The following is a 17,864-nucleotide window of genomic DNA, read 5'->3' on the forward strand; positions in this document are numbered from 1 at the left end:
TCCCCTGTAAGATACGGTAAGATTCCCCTCTCCTGCTCCCCTGCCAAACATCGACTGATTTCCAAGTGCTTATTAATACAAAGTGCTCAACGACGGGAGAATGAAAGTGCCATGAAGTGGGCAGGTGCCCCGCGCTCTCGCTCAGGGGGGCATTAACGGCGAGATGATGATGTTTACAGAACCACGCAGTCCGGCCGGGTATTAATTTCGACACGTCGGTCATAACTTGGAGTAACGCGGTCGGGTGCGTTAATCACACTGCAGCTCCACTCAACGTGGGAGTCCAGCTTTCTGTAATATGAACGGTAACACTAGAAGCAAGGGTTTGGTGTTGGAGGAACGTGAGGGAAGGTAGGTAGGTGGGGGGGGGGGGGTGTGTGTGTGTGTGTGTGTGTGTGTGTGTGTGTGTGTGTGTGTGTGTGTGTGCGTGTGTGTGTTTCCCACCTACGCCAGCTCCCCTGACGCCATGTGTTGGCTATTGAAGGACGAAGCCTTCAGCCGATGCCGGTTGGCTGCGTCACAAGGACGGCGCTGTTGCCGTCGTCGAACCCTGGACCTCTGCGGAGACGGCGCCATTGACAAGTTCGACAATGGCCCGAGTTCACAGGAAACAGAAGTCTTTTGTTGCACCACTGTGGGTCAGAAGCACAAAAGACACACGCGCTCACACACACACACACACACACACACACACACACACACACAAAAATAGGGCACTTTGGCCAAAGCCTTTCCACCAGCACCTGCCCAATAGGGTCATTTGCAGCGACTGCATATGTGCAGCAGTTTGAAATAAGATGTGCGGTGGATTTAAAATTAGTTTGCTACATTTCCGAAAATAAGGAGAGCCAAAATTGGGGAAGCCGAACTCAGGAAGCCGCACGGAATCTGTCCAAACGGCACGTAGCAGACGTCGCCCCGCAAGATCGCACGCTCGCAACCGGCACGCCGCTGTGGGTTCTGCGGAAAGAGCGCGAACGTCACGGCTGACGTTCCGGCCGGACTTTCGATCAGCCGTCTATTTCCAGCCCAGGGTGCGGAGAAGAATCCCCCGAGGTGCAGCCAGGGCCCCGTGGCTCATACTGGAGCCGCTACGTCCGAATCAGAGTCACGGGTGTGAGTCCGGAGGGTCAGGAGTGTGTGCGCGTTTGGGTCGGTGGTCTGAGCCAAGAGAAAGACACCTTAAAATATTTCCTCATATAAGTATCAAAATCATACTGTTATGCAACTCGTTTCAAATTGTGGCACAGAGGGTAGCTCTAGTGCCTCACGGTTGCGGGGCTCTTGGGTCGAAATCGGTTCCTCCGTGTGGAGTTTGCGTGTTCTCTCACGGTGCAAAGACACACGATTATGACTCTAAATTGTTTGCATTGCGTGTGCGTGTGTGTGTGAGAGACAGAGAGATTTCCTTCCGGCGGACTGGTATTCCTTCCATGATTTACCGTGTTTACACCCTATGCCTCTGGGATAGGCTCCGGATCACCACGACCCTGCACCAGTCAAACTGCTTCCGAAAACATAACTTATACGGATGGCTGTTTGGCAAATTAACCGCACTGTCATACTAATTCGTAGGAACCGAGCTCCTTCAATTCATTGGAAAATAAGCTTTTTTACCCCAAGCTGGTTCACAAAAAGTACTTCATCCCTCAGCATCTCCGCAGAACGTTCAGGCCGGTACACTTTATCCGGGAAGGGAGGATACACACTAGTGCGAGAGACGTTCGTTCAGCTATTCGAAAGACTCTGATTCCACCTCTTTGCAACGACAACCTGAGGTTTGCTGAGAAACACGCGACTGAGTCAAGTGTCAAACTTCATTTCAGCGTCACCTCTATTACTGTGTTTTCATTCACACACACTTACATTTACACGTATTCATTTAGCAGACGCTTCTCTCCAAAGCAACATACATCTCATAGAAAATACAATGTGTTCATTACATTAGGAGAAAGAGACACTTAGTTTAGATGCATGATTCTAAAGTGCAGTTAGTTTGCTTCTTTCCACCATACGAACCAACGTTCATCACACCAGTAGCTGCGTGAAACTTTATCCGAATATCCACGATTCCCGATCACCTTCCTACTAATTTTTTTTGAGATACATAGAAATATTTACATTACAATACAAGAGTAGTGGCTATGTAAATGCTTATCTGGACATTTTCTTGAAGTTATGACGCATGAACATTTACATCTTAGATGAACTTCAAAGATGATGGTTGAAGTGAGTCTGGAAGAGGTGAGTATTCAGACCCTTTTTAAATGTAGAGTTTCGGCAGTTCTGAGTGAGAGGGGGAGGTTATTCCACCACAACGGATCCAGAACCAAGAACCTCCATGCTTCACCTTTCATGCGTGGGACCACCAAGTGGGCAGAAGTAGAAGAGCAAAGAGGTCTGGTTGGGGTTTAGCAGTTCATCAAGTCTTGTAAACAGCTAGGAGCAGTTCCACTGATGCATTTGTAAGCAATAATCAGGGTCTTAAATGTCATCCGGGCAACTATAGGAAGCGAGTGCAGAGAAATGAGTAGAGGAGGTACACGGGAACGCGTCGGCAAGAGTCACACTTTCCTCCAAAGCAGCTTCCAATGAACGTTACGTAGCGTTACCATGGTACCATCTCCCCTCCTCGTTGCGCTCCGCTGGCTTCCTGTAGCTGCCTGTATCAAGGTCATGTTCAAGATTCTGGTGAAAACATCTGAGACGCTCAATGGCTCTGTTCCCCGATACCTGCGGGACCTGATCACTCGTTTCCCCCAGCCAGAGTGTCAAGCTCCTCCACCTCTGTTCGCCTGGTGGTCCCAAGTGGTCTAAAATCAGAAGACCAAAGGATCACGGTTATGGCTCCAAAGTGGTGGAATGATCTCAGCCTCGGTCACTCACAACTGCTGAATCCCTCTCAACTATTAAGATGAGTTTTAAAACACATCTCTTTCAGGCCCATTTCTCTCCTGCTCAACTATCTGTTCCATAAACTTTACATTTATTCCGTTATCTGACACTTTCTACAGAATGACTTACATTGTTAATCTACCCACAATTATTTACCCAATTATACAGCTGGTTAATTTTACTGGAGCAATTTAGGGTAAGTACCTTGCTCAAGAGTACTACAGCGAGAGGTGGGATTCAAACCACCAACCTTGGGATCTAAAATCTGTAGCTCTAATGACTACAATACCAGCTACCCCATGACTACTTATCATTTAAATAGATAAATAATAAAGCACAACATTAACTCACTTGGCTGAAGCTTTTCTCCAAAGCAACTTTACCATTTACCCATTTGCACAATACTGTTTACCTGTTTGCGCAGCAGGGTAATTTTACCAGAGCAATTTTGGCTAAGTACCTTGCTCAAGGGTACTACAGCTGGAGGTGGGATTTGAACCTGCAACCTTTGGGTCCAGAGGCAGGAGCTCTAACCTCTACAATAATAAAAATAAATCCTATATAAAGAGCAATTAAAAAGCAATAAAAACAAAGACTCCCTATCAGCTCCACACACAGCTCTTTGTGTGATGTACGTTGGCAGAAACGGAGGTACTGACCCAACCTGCATGTACGGTATTTGCACTTTCTCACTGTACCTATAATCTAAACGGCGGAGCGTTCGGCGGGTGACGTACGTGGCCTTATCTAGAGCCACGCTTGGACACGACTCCTTCCGTGCACATGGGTACAAAGGACACGGCGCTCAAAGATCACGGAGCCGCCAGCACGCCTTCCCCGGGGGACAGGTTCCCCGGACTGCACAAGTGCTGAAACACTGCAAAAAAATTCATAACAGCGCTGGTGAAACGGGGTATCGGCCACAAACGGGATTCGTTTCGTCCGCAACCGTCAGGCCGGCGTCACCGTGAACGGCCCAAGTGTGACGTCAGCTGATCCAACAGTGGGACCAGGACCAGAGCTAAGAGCTGGACCACAGTCGCCATGCATGGCAACAAGGTCACCTAAGGGACTGCTGTTGGGTGTCCAGAGACAGAAAGCCAGGAGACTAACCCATCTGGGTATGGTAAATTACCACGGTGTGTTATACTTCAGCCTTGAATTTACTTTCCACTAAACATATCACAATTGCTGAATAGACCAAATACGTTCGGGAACAGCTGGTAGTGTAGTGGTTGGCGCTCCTGCCTTTGGACCCAAAGGTTGCAGGTTCGATACCCACCTCCAGGTATAGTACCCTTGAGCAAGGTACTTACTCTAAATTGCTCCAGTAAAATTACCCTGCTGTATGAATAGGTAAAAAAAACTGTGGATAAACAGTGTAAGTTGCTTTAAAGAAAAGCATCAGCTAAACACATGGGTGTACCAAGGATATTGCCTTTTTTTTAATTCATTCTAATCTTCAATTTCACTATCGCTGCTGCATAATTATTGGCCTCAGCATTTTATTCGATTTAAAACACCAAACAGAAACAATAACAATCATTACTTGAGATGACTAAAGTATCAAAGTACCATAATGATTATTCCTAATAGTTATTCTATAGTTACTGCGCCCTCATTGATCATTGCTGTTGGCTACATTTTACTGTAATATTAATAACAATTAGTAATAATAATTTTCCGCAGTTATTTGGTGCCCTGTGTAAGAATAAATGTATCCGCGTCTATATAGGTGCTAAAATTCTCACGACCATATGGAGCTTGACACCGAGAGGGAGCCTCTCACACAGAACCTGAAATATTCATGTTGCAAATCTGCACTCTTAAAAATTTACAATATCACTCATTCAACATAGTAAAAAAAAAAAAAAAAAAATTAAAAAAAATGGTGAATTCTGCTGAGACCATGTAAAATGCTTCAGTTGTTGCACATCGCCGTGTGCTGCTTTTGCGGTGCAGATGGGATGCCAGATGGCTGGCGATGTGACCCTGGGGTCCTGCCCCACCCCGCCCCTCCCCCCAACTTCCTCCCCTCAGATGACCCTGGAACAACTTCATATTCCGCCTTCACGCACAAGTATTTTAAGAGATCCCTAGCTGCCGTGTACCTGACCCTCGAGACCGTGCGAGTCGTCCCGAGTCGTCACGGCAACTCGGAGGAAACTGTCATCGTTTCATCGCTCGTCCAACGCTTCTCCCCAAAAGACAAGAGTTTTGATGCGGTTCTACGACTGGATATCCTTATTGCAGCGGTTTAGGCCAGGTACCTCGATTCAGGGTAACGCAGCAACAGGCGGGTTCGAGACTCGAACCGACAACCTCCAGACTTAAAACCCCCGGCCTTGGGACAGCAAGCAGTGACTGGGATCTGTGACCTTACAATCCGAAAGCGCTTCTGAATTGCTCCAATAAAACACCTTGCTGTACGCGTGTGTAAATCACCGCAACGTTTATCCAACTCTGGAAGGCGTCGCCTAAATAAGGAATAATAATAGACGCAAAGTGTCCTCCCGCCCCATTTCAGAATGACGGAGTGTTCCCAGGGAGTGTCAGATTCCTTACTGGGGGTCAACAGGCACTTGTGGGTGGCCTGATCAGATTACACCTCGCACCCCCCCCCAAAAGAGGGGAAAAAAGACAAATGAGTCTCCATTGTTACCACCTGGAGTGCAAGCTAAGATTACCCGCTCTTAGTAGAGTCCCAAGAGCACCTGGTTTCCCAGTGTGTTGCATACAGACCTGGACTTCATTCCTAACCACATGCTTCATATTTAAGGTAAAACTTATTTATAGTAAGTTATGAAATGCTATTTTTACACCCCTCCCCCCCCCCCAGTTCACGTGCCGCCGCTCTTTCCGCAGCAATGGCACTCCCAGCGCTCCCGGCACCAGCGACACACTCTGTGCTCCGCTCCACGTAGAGCCTCGAACGCTGAAACGGCACCCGAAGCCCGACCTCAGTCAGATGCACACCGAGCATGGAGCCAGCGAGAGAAGCCAAGGTTGACCAAACAGGTCGTTGAGCTCCATGCCAAGTCCGCAACAGAAGCCCAGGCTCGGTGAGAAACTGACAAAGCCACAGGTTACATGAGTTAAGGCAATTAAAACGATGGCGGCAACAGGTTCAACCAGCTTCGCGGTTGCTGTGCGCAACCGGGCTGTTCTCTACATCCCCCTACAAAACACACACACAAGGACACACCTGAACCTGTCAACAGCGATTGTCCGATTCAGCCCTTCCGAAGCGTATGAAAGGGGCATATTGTGCAATTTCCCTCTGGGATTAATAAAGTTTTCATTCATTCATTCACATGCACAATAATAAACTATTTTTTTGCCCTTTACTTGGAGGTAAGGTGTATTTCTGAGTTACACGGCCAAAGTTTCCGTGGCAAAACACAACTGACCGTGCAAATTTTTACATCAGATATTTACCGTAGCAAACGCAAATGACAAACATATACACATATTTATTTAAAATGATGAAAACATGGTGAAGGAAATTTAAACAAGAGTGCCCCAACTGCCAACCACCTGGAAAAATCAGAAAAGAAGTATTGTAATTCACAACATGTACAGTTGACGGGTAGCAAGTCTACAAATATGACTCCTGATGGTGAGGTGACTATATGGAGTAAAGTAATCATCGAACATTTTGTGGGGTTTGAAAACTAGTTTAAAAAACTGTACTGTTTTTAGGTCATGTGCTATGACGTGACACGAGTGGTGAAAACGGAGGTGTGGAAAAAGTTGCTTCCCCGAACTTTAACCAGCCTGAATAAACTCGTCAGCTGTTTGACGACAATAAGGCCTGAGTTGGGTAGCTCCGTCCAATACGACTTTCGACTGCTCAAAAAGAATCAGCAGAGATTCGTAGAGAAGGACATCATGCCACGCTCAAAGGAAATTTCTGAAACCCTCCAGAGGAAAGTTGCTGAAGCCCCTGAACCTCAACCAAGCTGAACCTCAGCCAGAGCGATGAACATCACATGGAGAAAGTTGGGAAGAGCGTTGAATCCACCTGGGGGTAGCAATCCTGTCAAAATTTCCCCATAAGCAAGGTCTAAAATCATTAAGGAGCTGAAACGGAAGGCCAGAACAACATCCAGGGAACTGCAGGCCTCTCTTAAGTCAGAGTTCACGCATGACTTCACAGCAAGAAAGACACCGCAAAAATGGGATACATGGAGGAGTGGGAAACCGCTGCTCGGTAAAAGAACGTGAAAGTTTGTCTACCGCTCAACAGAAAAAACCTGGATGTCTCTTAAGACTTTTGAAAGAATGTTCTATGGAATGATGAGAAACGCAGGACTTTTTGGGCGACATGGGCCTTGTTAAATTTGGCAATGACCAAATATAGCATTTCAGACATACAACTTTCTACCAACAGGCCTGCGTGGTGGTGGCAGTGTGATGGTCCGGTGCTGTTTTGCAGGCTCCTTCTTATCGTTGAAGGAACCATGTACTCTTTTGTCTCCAAAATTCTAAAGGAGAATATCAGACCATCAGTCCATGAGCTGAAGTACGGCTGGAACATGTAGTAAGACAAAGATCTCAAACATACCAGCAACATCAGAATGACTGAAAAAAGTCCAACAAAGTTACAGAATATCCTAATCAAAGGCCTGAACTGAATATGATTCAGATACTGCAGTCGTTACAGCTAAAGGTGGTACTGACTGTGACACCTGTGGTTGCACGTCATTGTATTCCACGTGGAAATGCTGCACAACACTGGTGTCTTTTTACTTTCTCTCAGGTTCCATTTATATATTGACAGACCTGATAAAATTGATCAAATTTAATAGGAAAAGGAAGCAGAAACAGACTGCAAGTGGATAAAACAAATACAAAATTGATGTTAAAAGCAAAGTGATTTTCAAAATCTTAGATTCTGGTGCTAGAATATTAGGAGCACTAGGAATCAAACCTAATCAATTACATATATTTATTTAGCAGATGCTTTTCTCCAAAGCGACTTCCAGTGAACTCTATGTAGCATTATCAGCCCACACACCTTATTCACCGCGGTGACTTACACTGCTAAATACACCACTTACTTACACTGGGTCACTCATCCATACATCAGTGGAACACACACTCTCTCTCTCTGTCACTCACACACTATGGGGGAACCTCAACAGCATGTCTTCGGAGTGTGGGAGGAAACCAGAGCACCCAGATTAAATCCACGCAGACACGGGGAGAACATGCAAACTTTGCAAAGACCGAGCGGGGATCGAACCCACATCCTCTCACACCACCCAGGCAGCAGTGCTACTCACCGTGCCACCCCAAAAACAAGGTAAATACCTTTTTAATGAAAAAAGAACACCGACTCTGCCTTTCAATGAGTACTGACAAAAAAAGGAAAAAAAAACGTTCTGAAGGTGTTCAAGAACTATTTACGGATTATAGGTTCACGACCAATGACCTTTATCCCAGGAAGCTGCGTTCTGTCTTTCTCTCCCCAAAAGATGAGATACTTTATTGTCATTGTATGCAATACAACGAAATGCTGCGTGGAATAAACAAATAAGAATTAGACTGAAACACTGACGTCCTTTCACGGAACTTTTCTCACGCTAACGTAGCCTCGGCTCGTGAGGTGCCGCCGCATTGCGCGCGGTGGTTTCAAAAGAGCCGTTGGCCCGAAAGGCGAGATGAACGGGGCGCTGCTCAGCGTGGGGGCCCCCGACAGATAGGAGGAGGAAGCGGAAGACGAGACGTATCTGAGAGGAAGCCTCACGTTGCGGGCAAACGGAAGGAGCGTGGGGGAAGAAGCGCACCAGCGGATGAAACACCCGGCTGTGACGGCCTGTATCAACTCTGGAAAGCTGTTTTTTTCTTTTTTTTTTCTTTTGCAAGCCTCCCCAGAAATTCACCTTTGCATATATTTTTCAGAATGGACTACAGGGCGTAAGCAAAATCATGCAAACGGAAAAGGAATCGAGCCCCCTCATTTAAAGCCTCTTGCTGACACCTTGCTGTCTTTCGTGACGCGACACTTTCCGGCCGCGACGTTCCGTGCGCTCGCTACGACGCGTCCCTCCGTCCTCACCGCTCAGAATGTTCCGGTGACAAATAATTTGTGCGGCCCGAAGGTCAGGAGGCCGTGACACAGGCCGGTGACTATTTGCGACAGACATGAGCGGTGAAGCGCAGCTCAACGGCTCTGCTGTTAAAAATACCCCAGCGCAGCGTCTGTGTCACCGCGCAGCTGTATGGGGCGGTGTGTGCAATCTTGAGCGCCTTCAAGTTAACCCGTCTAGCATGAACTATTACTTTTACTAATGTAGCTGACACATTTCTGCAAAGTGACTTATAGTGTTAAGGTTACGGTTATCACAAGCTTTATAATTATTTCATTCTACCGTAACATTTTGAGGTAAGTACCTTGCTCAAGGGTACTACAACCAGAGGTGGGGATCAAACCAGCGACCTTTGGATCCAAAGGCAGTAGCTCTAACAACTTCACTACCAACTATCCCTTTCCAAAAAAAAAAAAGAAATCACTTTTATTCAACTAATCAGCATCACCAACCACAACTCAGCACTTTATCCTATATACTGCATATTGCATACTATATACCCCCCGACACACACATACAGTGGCTGAAACTGCTTGTCCTATAGAGGGTCACGGCAAGCCTGAGCCTATCCTGGCAACACAGGGCGCAGGGCCGGAGGGGGAGGGGACCGGAGGGGACCCACCCAGGACAGGATGCCAGTCCATCACAAGGCACCCCAAGCAGGACTCGAACCCCAGACCCGCCAGAAAGCAGGAGCCGACCAAACCCGCTGCGTCACCCCTCCCACATTCTACATACTATATACTGCATATTGTACACCATATACTAGACTAAATACTGTATACTGCATATTATATACTATATAGTACATACTATATATTCAATAATATACCATGTAGTATATAGTAATAATAATATGATAATTAATAATATAATAATTCAATAATATAATAATATATACTGCAGAAGAAATATTATATACACATACTATATACTATATACTACAGACTATATACTATATACTGCATATTATGTACTATATACTACACTAGATACTATATATTGCATATTCTATACTATATACTACATATTGCATAACATATACAGCAGACTACATACTATATACTGCATATTGTATACTATATACTAGACTACATACTATATATTGCATACTGTATACTATATAGCATACTGGCAGCAGCAGATACCATACTCACTTTCCTAACACACCAATTGATTACTGGTTAAATCACTGAATAGGGAAAGTGAAATGTATTTCATCTGTCCAATGAATGACTGATCCTTTCCCCCCACAATATTCACTAAAGCATGGTGAATTCGTAGTACGTGTGCTCATCGGGAAGGGTCCACGTTTTCACCTGTACGTACAGCAATTCCGACGAGTAGATACGAGCAAGTGCGCATGGCATCTACCTGAAAAAAGCAAGAGGTTTGCTTCTGCACGACGCACTTATGACGATGCACTGAAGAAACGGGCCGAGAAACGATGCGCTTAACAGATGGGCGCTACAAACGCGCTTTTAAAAGAAGGAACGCGTTTAGAGAAACCGAGCGTTTCGGAATTTATTTGGATCTCGTTTTCGCTTCAGTTACAGCGTTTACCCGCATGAGCAAAGACAGCGCAGGCAACGTGTTTCTGCCGCATCGACTTTTTCCCCGAATCTCATCGAGTCGGTTACCCAGCACACCTACACGCTTGCACAAAACGATCACCCAGTAGATTGGCTCAAACACACACACACAGAGAGAGAGAGGCACGTACTGGTTTCGCTATTTCTACAGGCACGATATATTTACAAACAAAAACAGTGCATGTGAGGTGTCACCGCATCACTTCTTACATTACGGTTATGGTCGCTATTAATAACCGAGACGTTCTCCGGGACGAGCGACGGCCCATTTCGCTATAACCCACGCAAATTATTTATTTCCATGAGATCAAAAGCCGTGCGCTGCTCAGCAGAAACCGCAGCGACACATAAGAGGAGGGGCGATGGGCGGCGGTGCAGCAATGGGATGGATCGTGCTCTCTGCACCCCCGGAAGGGCTCGGTCAGCAACTCTTACCATGGTTCGGAACCAGTCCAACAGCTGGAGGTCCGCCGCCCCTCAGCACACCGGAACCCCTGGCCCCAGGCCCTCGGCTTAGTTACACAGTCATACACTCGTCAGCCTCCGGCACTATGGGGAGTGTACACCGCGCTCTTTACACCGATTTACATTGACTCATTTAGCAGATCATTTTGTCCAAAGCGACTTACAGCGTTAAGCTACTTACCCACTTATACAGCTGCAGTGATTTAGGGTAAATACCTTGCTCAAGGGTATCGCAGCTGGAGGTGGGATTCAAACCTGCAGCTTTTGGGTCTAAAGGATGCAGTTCTAACCACTACATTAGCGGCTGCATGATAGCAACAGAAGGAGAGATTTGGATGCAGACAAGGGATTCCAGAGAACAGGCCGCTTGTCACATTCCACCATATGAACCGGTGTACATCACTCCAGTAGCTACATGAAGGCTTTTACGTGATTTAACAAGTTGTTATAAAAAACGATTAAACATAAACACGCGTTTATCGCGCACTTACGAGATCGGGGAGAAGGGAGTCCGAAAACGGTGAGTGTTGAGACGCTGATTAAACGTAGAGGGGGATTCAGCAGTTCTGAGTGACGGGGGAGGTCATTCTACCGGATAAGGAACTGAAGATCTTTGTGGTTTTGATTTTGGGCCTCTTGTGTGAGGAACCTTCAAGCGTACCAGTCTGGTTGGGGTGTAAGCGATCATATCCTGTCGATATCGGCGAGCAGATCCGTTGATGGTTTTGTAGGCCGTGACCAGAATTTTTTCTCGTCAGCTGTAGGAAACTGCTCAGATTAATCCATTTATACAACTGGGTAACTTGTACCGTATTAATTCAAGGTAAGTTCCTTGATCTGAACCCGGGACCTTTGAGGATGAGATAAAAGCTCTAACCGCTACGCCCCCCGCTGCCCACTGGTTAACACTGCGTACTCTGTTTCTCAGCTTCCAGCTGCAGGCAGCGCAGAACACGGCACAAACACGGACGCTCAGGACTGGGACACACAGGCAGCACGGCGGGCGTTTACCGGGTTCGAGAAGCTGCCGAGCCCAATGAATGAAGAGTGGGGAGCCGGGGGCAGCGCAGCGCTCTGCCGCAGATGGCCCCCAGCGGAGCGGTACACAGTGCATTTCCTGTTCTTTGATTCTTTGAGGCTTTTATAGAGCTGCGACGAATCTCTTTGGGGGTGTCGGCTCTACATCGGAGGGGATGGTCTCTCTTTCTCTCACTCACACACACACACACACACACACACACACACACACACACACACACACTCACTCACTCACTCACTCACTCACTCACTCACTCACAGAGCAACTCTGTGCTCCGGCTCTGCTATCCTCTGCATTTTACTGCACGCAAAGCAATTAAGCAAAGTGCACCGTCCCCGCTGTGAGCGGCTGCAACCCAAACACCCAGGAGAACTGGACTTCAGGGCTGCGGATGCGCATGGAAAGTGCCGGAATGCCTCGATGCTGCACCTTGACAGACATCCTTTCTCCAACCACAACATCCACGGGGGAGGAAGAGCGCAGCATCATTACCGGCAACTGTTGTTCCCATGGGACTCCACACAGATACCACCCAAAACGCTGCTTAAAACACATCTTGGGGCATCAGAACAGCTACTGCGATGTTAGCGGGGGCACCGGGTGAAGCAAGGGTCAGACCTTCCACCTTTGAACCTGAAGGACTCGGGTTCGAAGCCCACCTCTTGCTGTAGTAGCCTTGATCAAACACCTTCCCCTAATTAAAACAGATCTGTCTTACAAGCGTAGCGGTTAGAGCTGCTTTGGTGCCGAAGGTTGCTGGTTCGAATCTCATCAGCTGCCATAGTAGCCTTGAGAAAGGCACTTACCCTGAACTGCTGCAGCGAAAAAAAAATTCCCCGGTGAAAAATTTGTAAGCAGCTTCACGCTGTTAAGTCACTTTGGAGAGAAGTGTCAGATAAGTGAATAAATGTAACAGTAAAAATTGCGCAGCTCTAAGTAGCTGGACGCTGCAAGTCGACTTGGAACGAAGTGTCACCGAAATAAAGAACTGTAATGGGAAACACGTCAGTTTTCACCTAACAACACGACGGAGATGTTCCAGAGTCGCAAAGGGAGGAATCCCACCGCCCCGGCCTTAGGGTCGCGACCCGGACCCGAGGCAATGGACCACAAGTGACGAGGAGCAGCGAACGAGCCAGGACGGCCGAGACCCGTCCTGATCGCGGTCCCCTCGTCCCGGGACGCCCCAATCGGGGTTGCTCGCACTCACCTCCTGCGAAAGAGCCGCAACCCGGTGAAGGTCTTGGTGCTGTGTCGGCGGACGCCGGCCGCTTTCGGACCCTCAGCCGCGGAGGGCAGGTCTGAATTAGAGGAGGAGGCGGAGGTGGGGGCGGGGGCATCCTCGCCGTGACAAGGGGGCTCCGGCGTGGAACTGGCCGCCGCGGCCGCCTGGTCCCCCGGCGTCTCCATTGGAAGCGAAACCCCTGCGGCGTGTACGCGCCCGGCGCGGGAGCTCACGGACGGTCACAAAGTCCTCATCCCACACGCAGTGAACAGAGTAAAAAAATGCACGAGCTGAAGGGAGGGCTCACCCGCAGGGGCCATGTGAGGAGGGACACGGGGGACTTGAGGGACTAGACCAGAGAGCAGCTGAGCAGCTGGGGCTACCTGCACCGAGAGGAGCGCACCGCGTGCGTGGCTCAGCTTCCCGCTGCGTCCCGGAGACGGCTCGTCCCCCAGGACCCCCCCCCCGCGTGACCCTCGCCCGTGCGGCTCTCACCAGGAAGTGCGATCCGGAGCACGACTTCCCCGCTGGGCCCGAGCGTGTGGCGATGTGCGTGGTTCGGTCCAGCCACTCCCCTCCTCTGCCCACCCTTCCCCTCCCCTCCCCTCCCCTCCCTTCCCTTCCCCTCCCAGCTGCTCGAGTTCTCCCGCCGTTCCCGATTGCCTGTTTGCAGGACTGCAGAGATCCAGGAAGCGTCAGACCCCGGGCAGGCGGCGGTAGGACCTGCACATAGGCGTCTACACACCTGCCTTCTCCTGTCACGGCACGGCTCCTCTGCCGTTTGCCGCCCCGTCTCACTCCGCCTAAACTTTGTTGTTTTCCTCTCTCTCTTTCACTCTTATCCCCACACCCTCCCTCCCTCTGTCGCTCCCTCCCCCCGACAGGCTTAAAGTAGGAAGTCGTAGTGCCGCCACCTGCTGGCAGCAAGCGGAGCTGCGGCAGCCTTGCAGCGGGAGGGGGGGAAAGACGCGGGCGCGGGGGCGAGCTCGGGGTCGAGATCGCGGTCGGGCCGTGGGCGGGAAGTCTGCTTCAGTTCGAGCTCAACCGTGTGTCCCTCCGCTGCGCTGCGCCGAGCTGCACCTTAACCGTGAAAGCGAAAGCTGTTCTGCGTCGCACCGTGGTCCAGGAGAAACGACGTTTCGTTCCGCTGTATGCAAGCTATGTAGAGGAATGACAATAAAAACCTCCAGTAAAAATTTCAACTGAGGAATGCGGGTTCTGACCGTAAGTCAGCGGTGAGGTGACGATGGGCCTCAGGGGTGTAGAAACAATATTGACTAGAAATGCACACACACACACACACACACACACACACACACACACACACACACACACACACACACACACAGTATGAGACTGCTTGTCCCGGCAAGCCAGGGCATGGGGCTGGAGAGAGAGGGGACACACCCTGGATGGGACGCCAGTCTGTCGCAAGGCACCCCAAGTGGGACTCAAACCACAGACCTACCAGAGAGCAGGCACAGGACAAACCCGCCACACCACCACACCCCGCCATAAAGAAACTGAATGCCATAAATAATAAGATGGTGTAAGAAAATAATATGAGTCAATAGTATACACACACATTTTCTGAACCGCTTGTCCCATTTGGGGTCACGGGGAACCGGAGCCAACCCGGCAACACAGGGTGTAAGGCCGGAAGGGGAGGGGACACACCCGGGACGGCACCCCAAGCAGGACTCGAACCCTAGACCCACTGGAGAGCAGGACCCGGTCCAACTTACTGCGCCACCGCGCCTCCGTGAGTCAGAAGTAAATGTGTTAAATTTTATCCAATCAGAGCAGTGAAATAATTTGATTTATTAAAACGTTGCCAAAAATTAAGAATGTGCTTTAAATTAAGACTGGACTTTATTTTGGATGCATAACATCATAAGGACATGAGGTGTTTAACTTAGACATACTGTTTAGATCAGAGATGTAACAGCTTGTCAGGTACTGGTGAAATAAAAAATAGCTTTTTTTTTTGAGTTGATTATGGTAATTGATATTGGGTGTCGGGATGGGGGGGGGTGAGTTGGGGTGTTTATTTCAGACACTCCTTCATTACGTCCTCAGTGTTTTCCTCACATAAATTTTACTTTTTTAAAAGCACTTTTGAAATGTTGTTCCACCATTAATTTAATATATACATTTTGAAAAAAAAAAAGGTCATCTGAAATTTGATGCACATTTTATTTGTATTTGTTTCCTGACGTTTTCAGTTTCCACAGCCCTTTTATGCAAACATAAAGTAAGGATTTTACTTAAAAATGCAATCACTCATAAATTAATATAAGTGTTACTATTATTATAATAGGGGGTGCGGTGGCGCAGTGGGTTGGACCACAGTCCTGCTCTCCGGTGGGTCTGGGGTTCGAGTCCCGCTTGGGGTGCCTTGCGACGGACTGGCATCCCGTCCTGGGTGTGTCCCCCCCCCCCCTCCGGCCTTACGCCCTGTGTTGCCGGGTAGGCTCCGGTTCCCCGCGACCCCGTATGGGACAAGCGGTTCTGAAAATGTGTGTGTGTGTGTGTGTGTGTGTGTGTGTGTGTGTGTGTGTGTGTTATTATAATAAATTACACACACGCACACACATTTTTAAAATTAATTAATGGTGTCCCACATTTGCATGTTATTTACTACATATTTATCAGTATTGAAAAGCAAACTGCTCACTTTTGTTTCACTCAGTCTTTCTTTACATTAGTAATATTTTAACTTATAATTAATTTTGACTGAAAATTATTATAATATAAGATGACATCAAGATACATTTATTAGACATTTTCCTCCTGTTCCGCGTCAATGTTGGACGTGCCTCTCGAGAACCACCTTCCAGAAACATCTTAAGAGCGTCGGCCTCATGTTTAGTGTCAGGCACAGACGGTCATGCCAGTCTGTTATTAAATTTAATTTCCCTGTTGCTTTTTTTTGTTTCTATTAAAGGCCTCCAGCTTCATACGCATCGAGAGAACAGGCAGCAGGTGCAGTGATAATGTACAAACAACAAGAGGAGAAAGGGCCTCCTGTCGGGGTGCACTTCCCCGGGCAGCAAACGCACACCTGAGCCACCAGAAACGGCAAAAATCGAAGACATCAATCATTAGACCTCATCTGGGGAACCTCAAGTGACCCCTAAAATCTGCATTTACATCATATTTATATTTATTCTTTTATCTAACGCTTTTCTCCAAAAGCAACTTACAATGTTAGGCTACTTCACAATTATTCACCCATTTAGATCTTACTGGAGCAGTCGGTAGTGTAGTAGTTAAAGCTGCTGCGTTCGGAGCCAAAGGTGAGAGGTTTGAATCCCACCTCCAGCTGTTGTACCCTGAACAAAGTACTAACCTCAAATTGCTGTAGAAAAAACACCCAGCTGTATAAATGGGTAAATAATTGTAAGGACTTTAATATTATAAGCTGCCTGGGAGAAAAGCATCATCTAAACAAACTAAATATATGTAGTGTGCAGTGTGTATGCAATGTGGTTAAAGTGTGTTAATGTGTAACAAGCGCTGGTGTGATCTTACTTTCCCCCATGTTATGTTGTTAAAATTTTATTTCTGGGACGAAAAGAAAAAGCATGTTTGCAGTAGCAGACAGACGCTTCAAACCCGTCTAAAGTTTGAATGTTCTCCCCGTGTCTGCATGGGTGTCCACCGGGTGCTCTGGTCTCCTCCCATAGTCCAAAGCCCTGCCGTTGAGGTTCACCCATAGCATGTGAGTGACAGAGAGAGCGTGTGTGTTCCACTGATGTATGGATGAGTGACCCATTGTAAGTAGTGTATCTAGCAGTGAAAGTCTTTGGGTGCTCTGGTTTCCTCCCACACTCCAAAGACAAAGGCATGCTGTTCAGGTTCATCCATAGTGTGTGAGTGACAGAGAGAGAGAGAGTGTGTGTTCCACTGATGTATGGATGAGTGACCCATTGTAAGTAGTGTATCTAGCAGTGTAAGTCACCACGGTGAATAAGGTGTGTGGGCTGATGAGACTACATAGAGTTCACTAGGAGTCGCTTTGGAGAAAAGTCTCTGCTAAATGAATAAATGTAAAGCTAAACCAAAATTGATTATATTGTATTCTTGTAGGGGCTCCCAGCAATATGTTCATCATGGTGACCACGTAACTAGTGACTGGATCAAGTTGACTTTGTCACGCTGGTGGCAGGTACTAAGAAGCAGATGGAAGCAAGTGGTTCACCTTCTGACCCCACCCTGTACCTCGTCCATCTCTCCATCTCCACATGCTCCTGCCCCACAGGCCTGTTCCCCCCCCACCACATTCACCACTGTCCCACTGCACCCCCACCCATCGACGGGGCTTCTTCGCTGTTTGTGAGCTGCATCCTCCCTGAAGAATGTCACTGCCCCCCCACCCCCACTCCAGAGGAAGTCGTACCATCGACAAAACGACTCACACAATTACAGTTTACCCACAAACCCCAACCTGCTTCCTGCTATTCTTCTATTTGCAGAACCGTCTTCTCCGTTCCTTTATTACATTGCGTCTGCGACACGTCGCTACGGCGATCCACGCGCCCGCACGACCC

The 17,864-nt window shown here is 48.0% G+C and overlaps 1 protein-coding gene across 4 annotated transcripts in view; it reads right to left on the bottom strand.

The window, feature by feature from the left end:
• The window catches only part of LOC108941080 (diacylglycerol kinase zeta-like), a 131,077-nt gene that overhangs the window by 86,118 nt on the left and 27,095 nt on the right, over positions 1-17,864 (bottom strand). For 2 of the 4 annotated variants that reach the window (XM_029256275.1, XM_029256274.1), the window contains exon 1: positions 13,297-13,872. The exons of the other annotated variants lie outside the window; for them this stretch is intronic. In XM_029256275.1, the coding sequence (XP_029112108.1) occupies positions 13,297-13,496 (200 nt within the window). In that variant the 5' untranslated portion in view covers positions 13,497-13,872. Of the gene's footprint in view, positions 1-13,296; positions 13,873-17,864 lie in introns of those variants that run through there. 4 annotated transcript variants of the gene reach the window in all.

The sequence above is a fragment of the Scleropages formosus genome, chromosome 11 (assembly GCF_900964775.1).
Source record: "Scleropages formosus chromosome 11, fSclFor1.1, whole genome shotgun sequence".
Classification (NCBI taxonomy): domain Eukaryota; kingdom Metazoa; phylum Chordata; class Actinopteri; order Osteoglossiformes; family Osteoglossidae; genus Scleropages; species Scleropages formosus.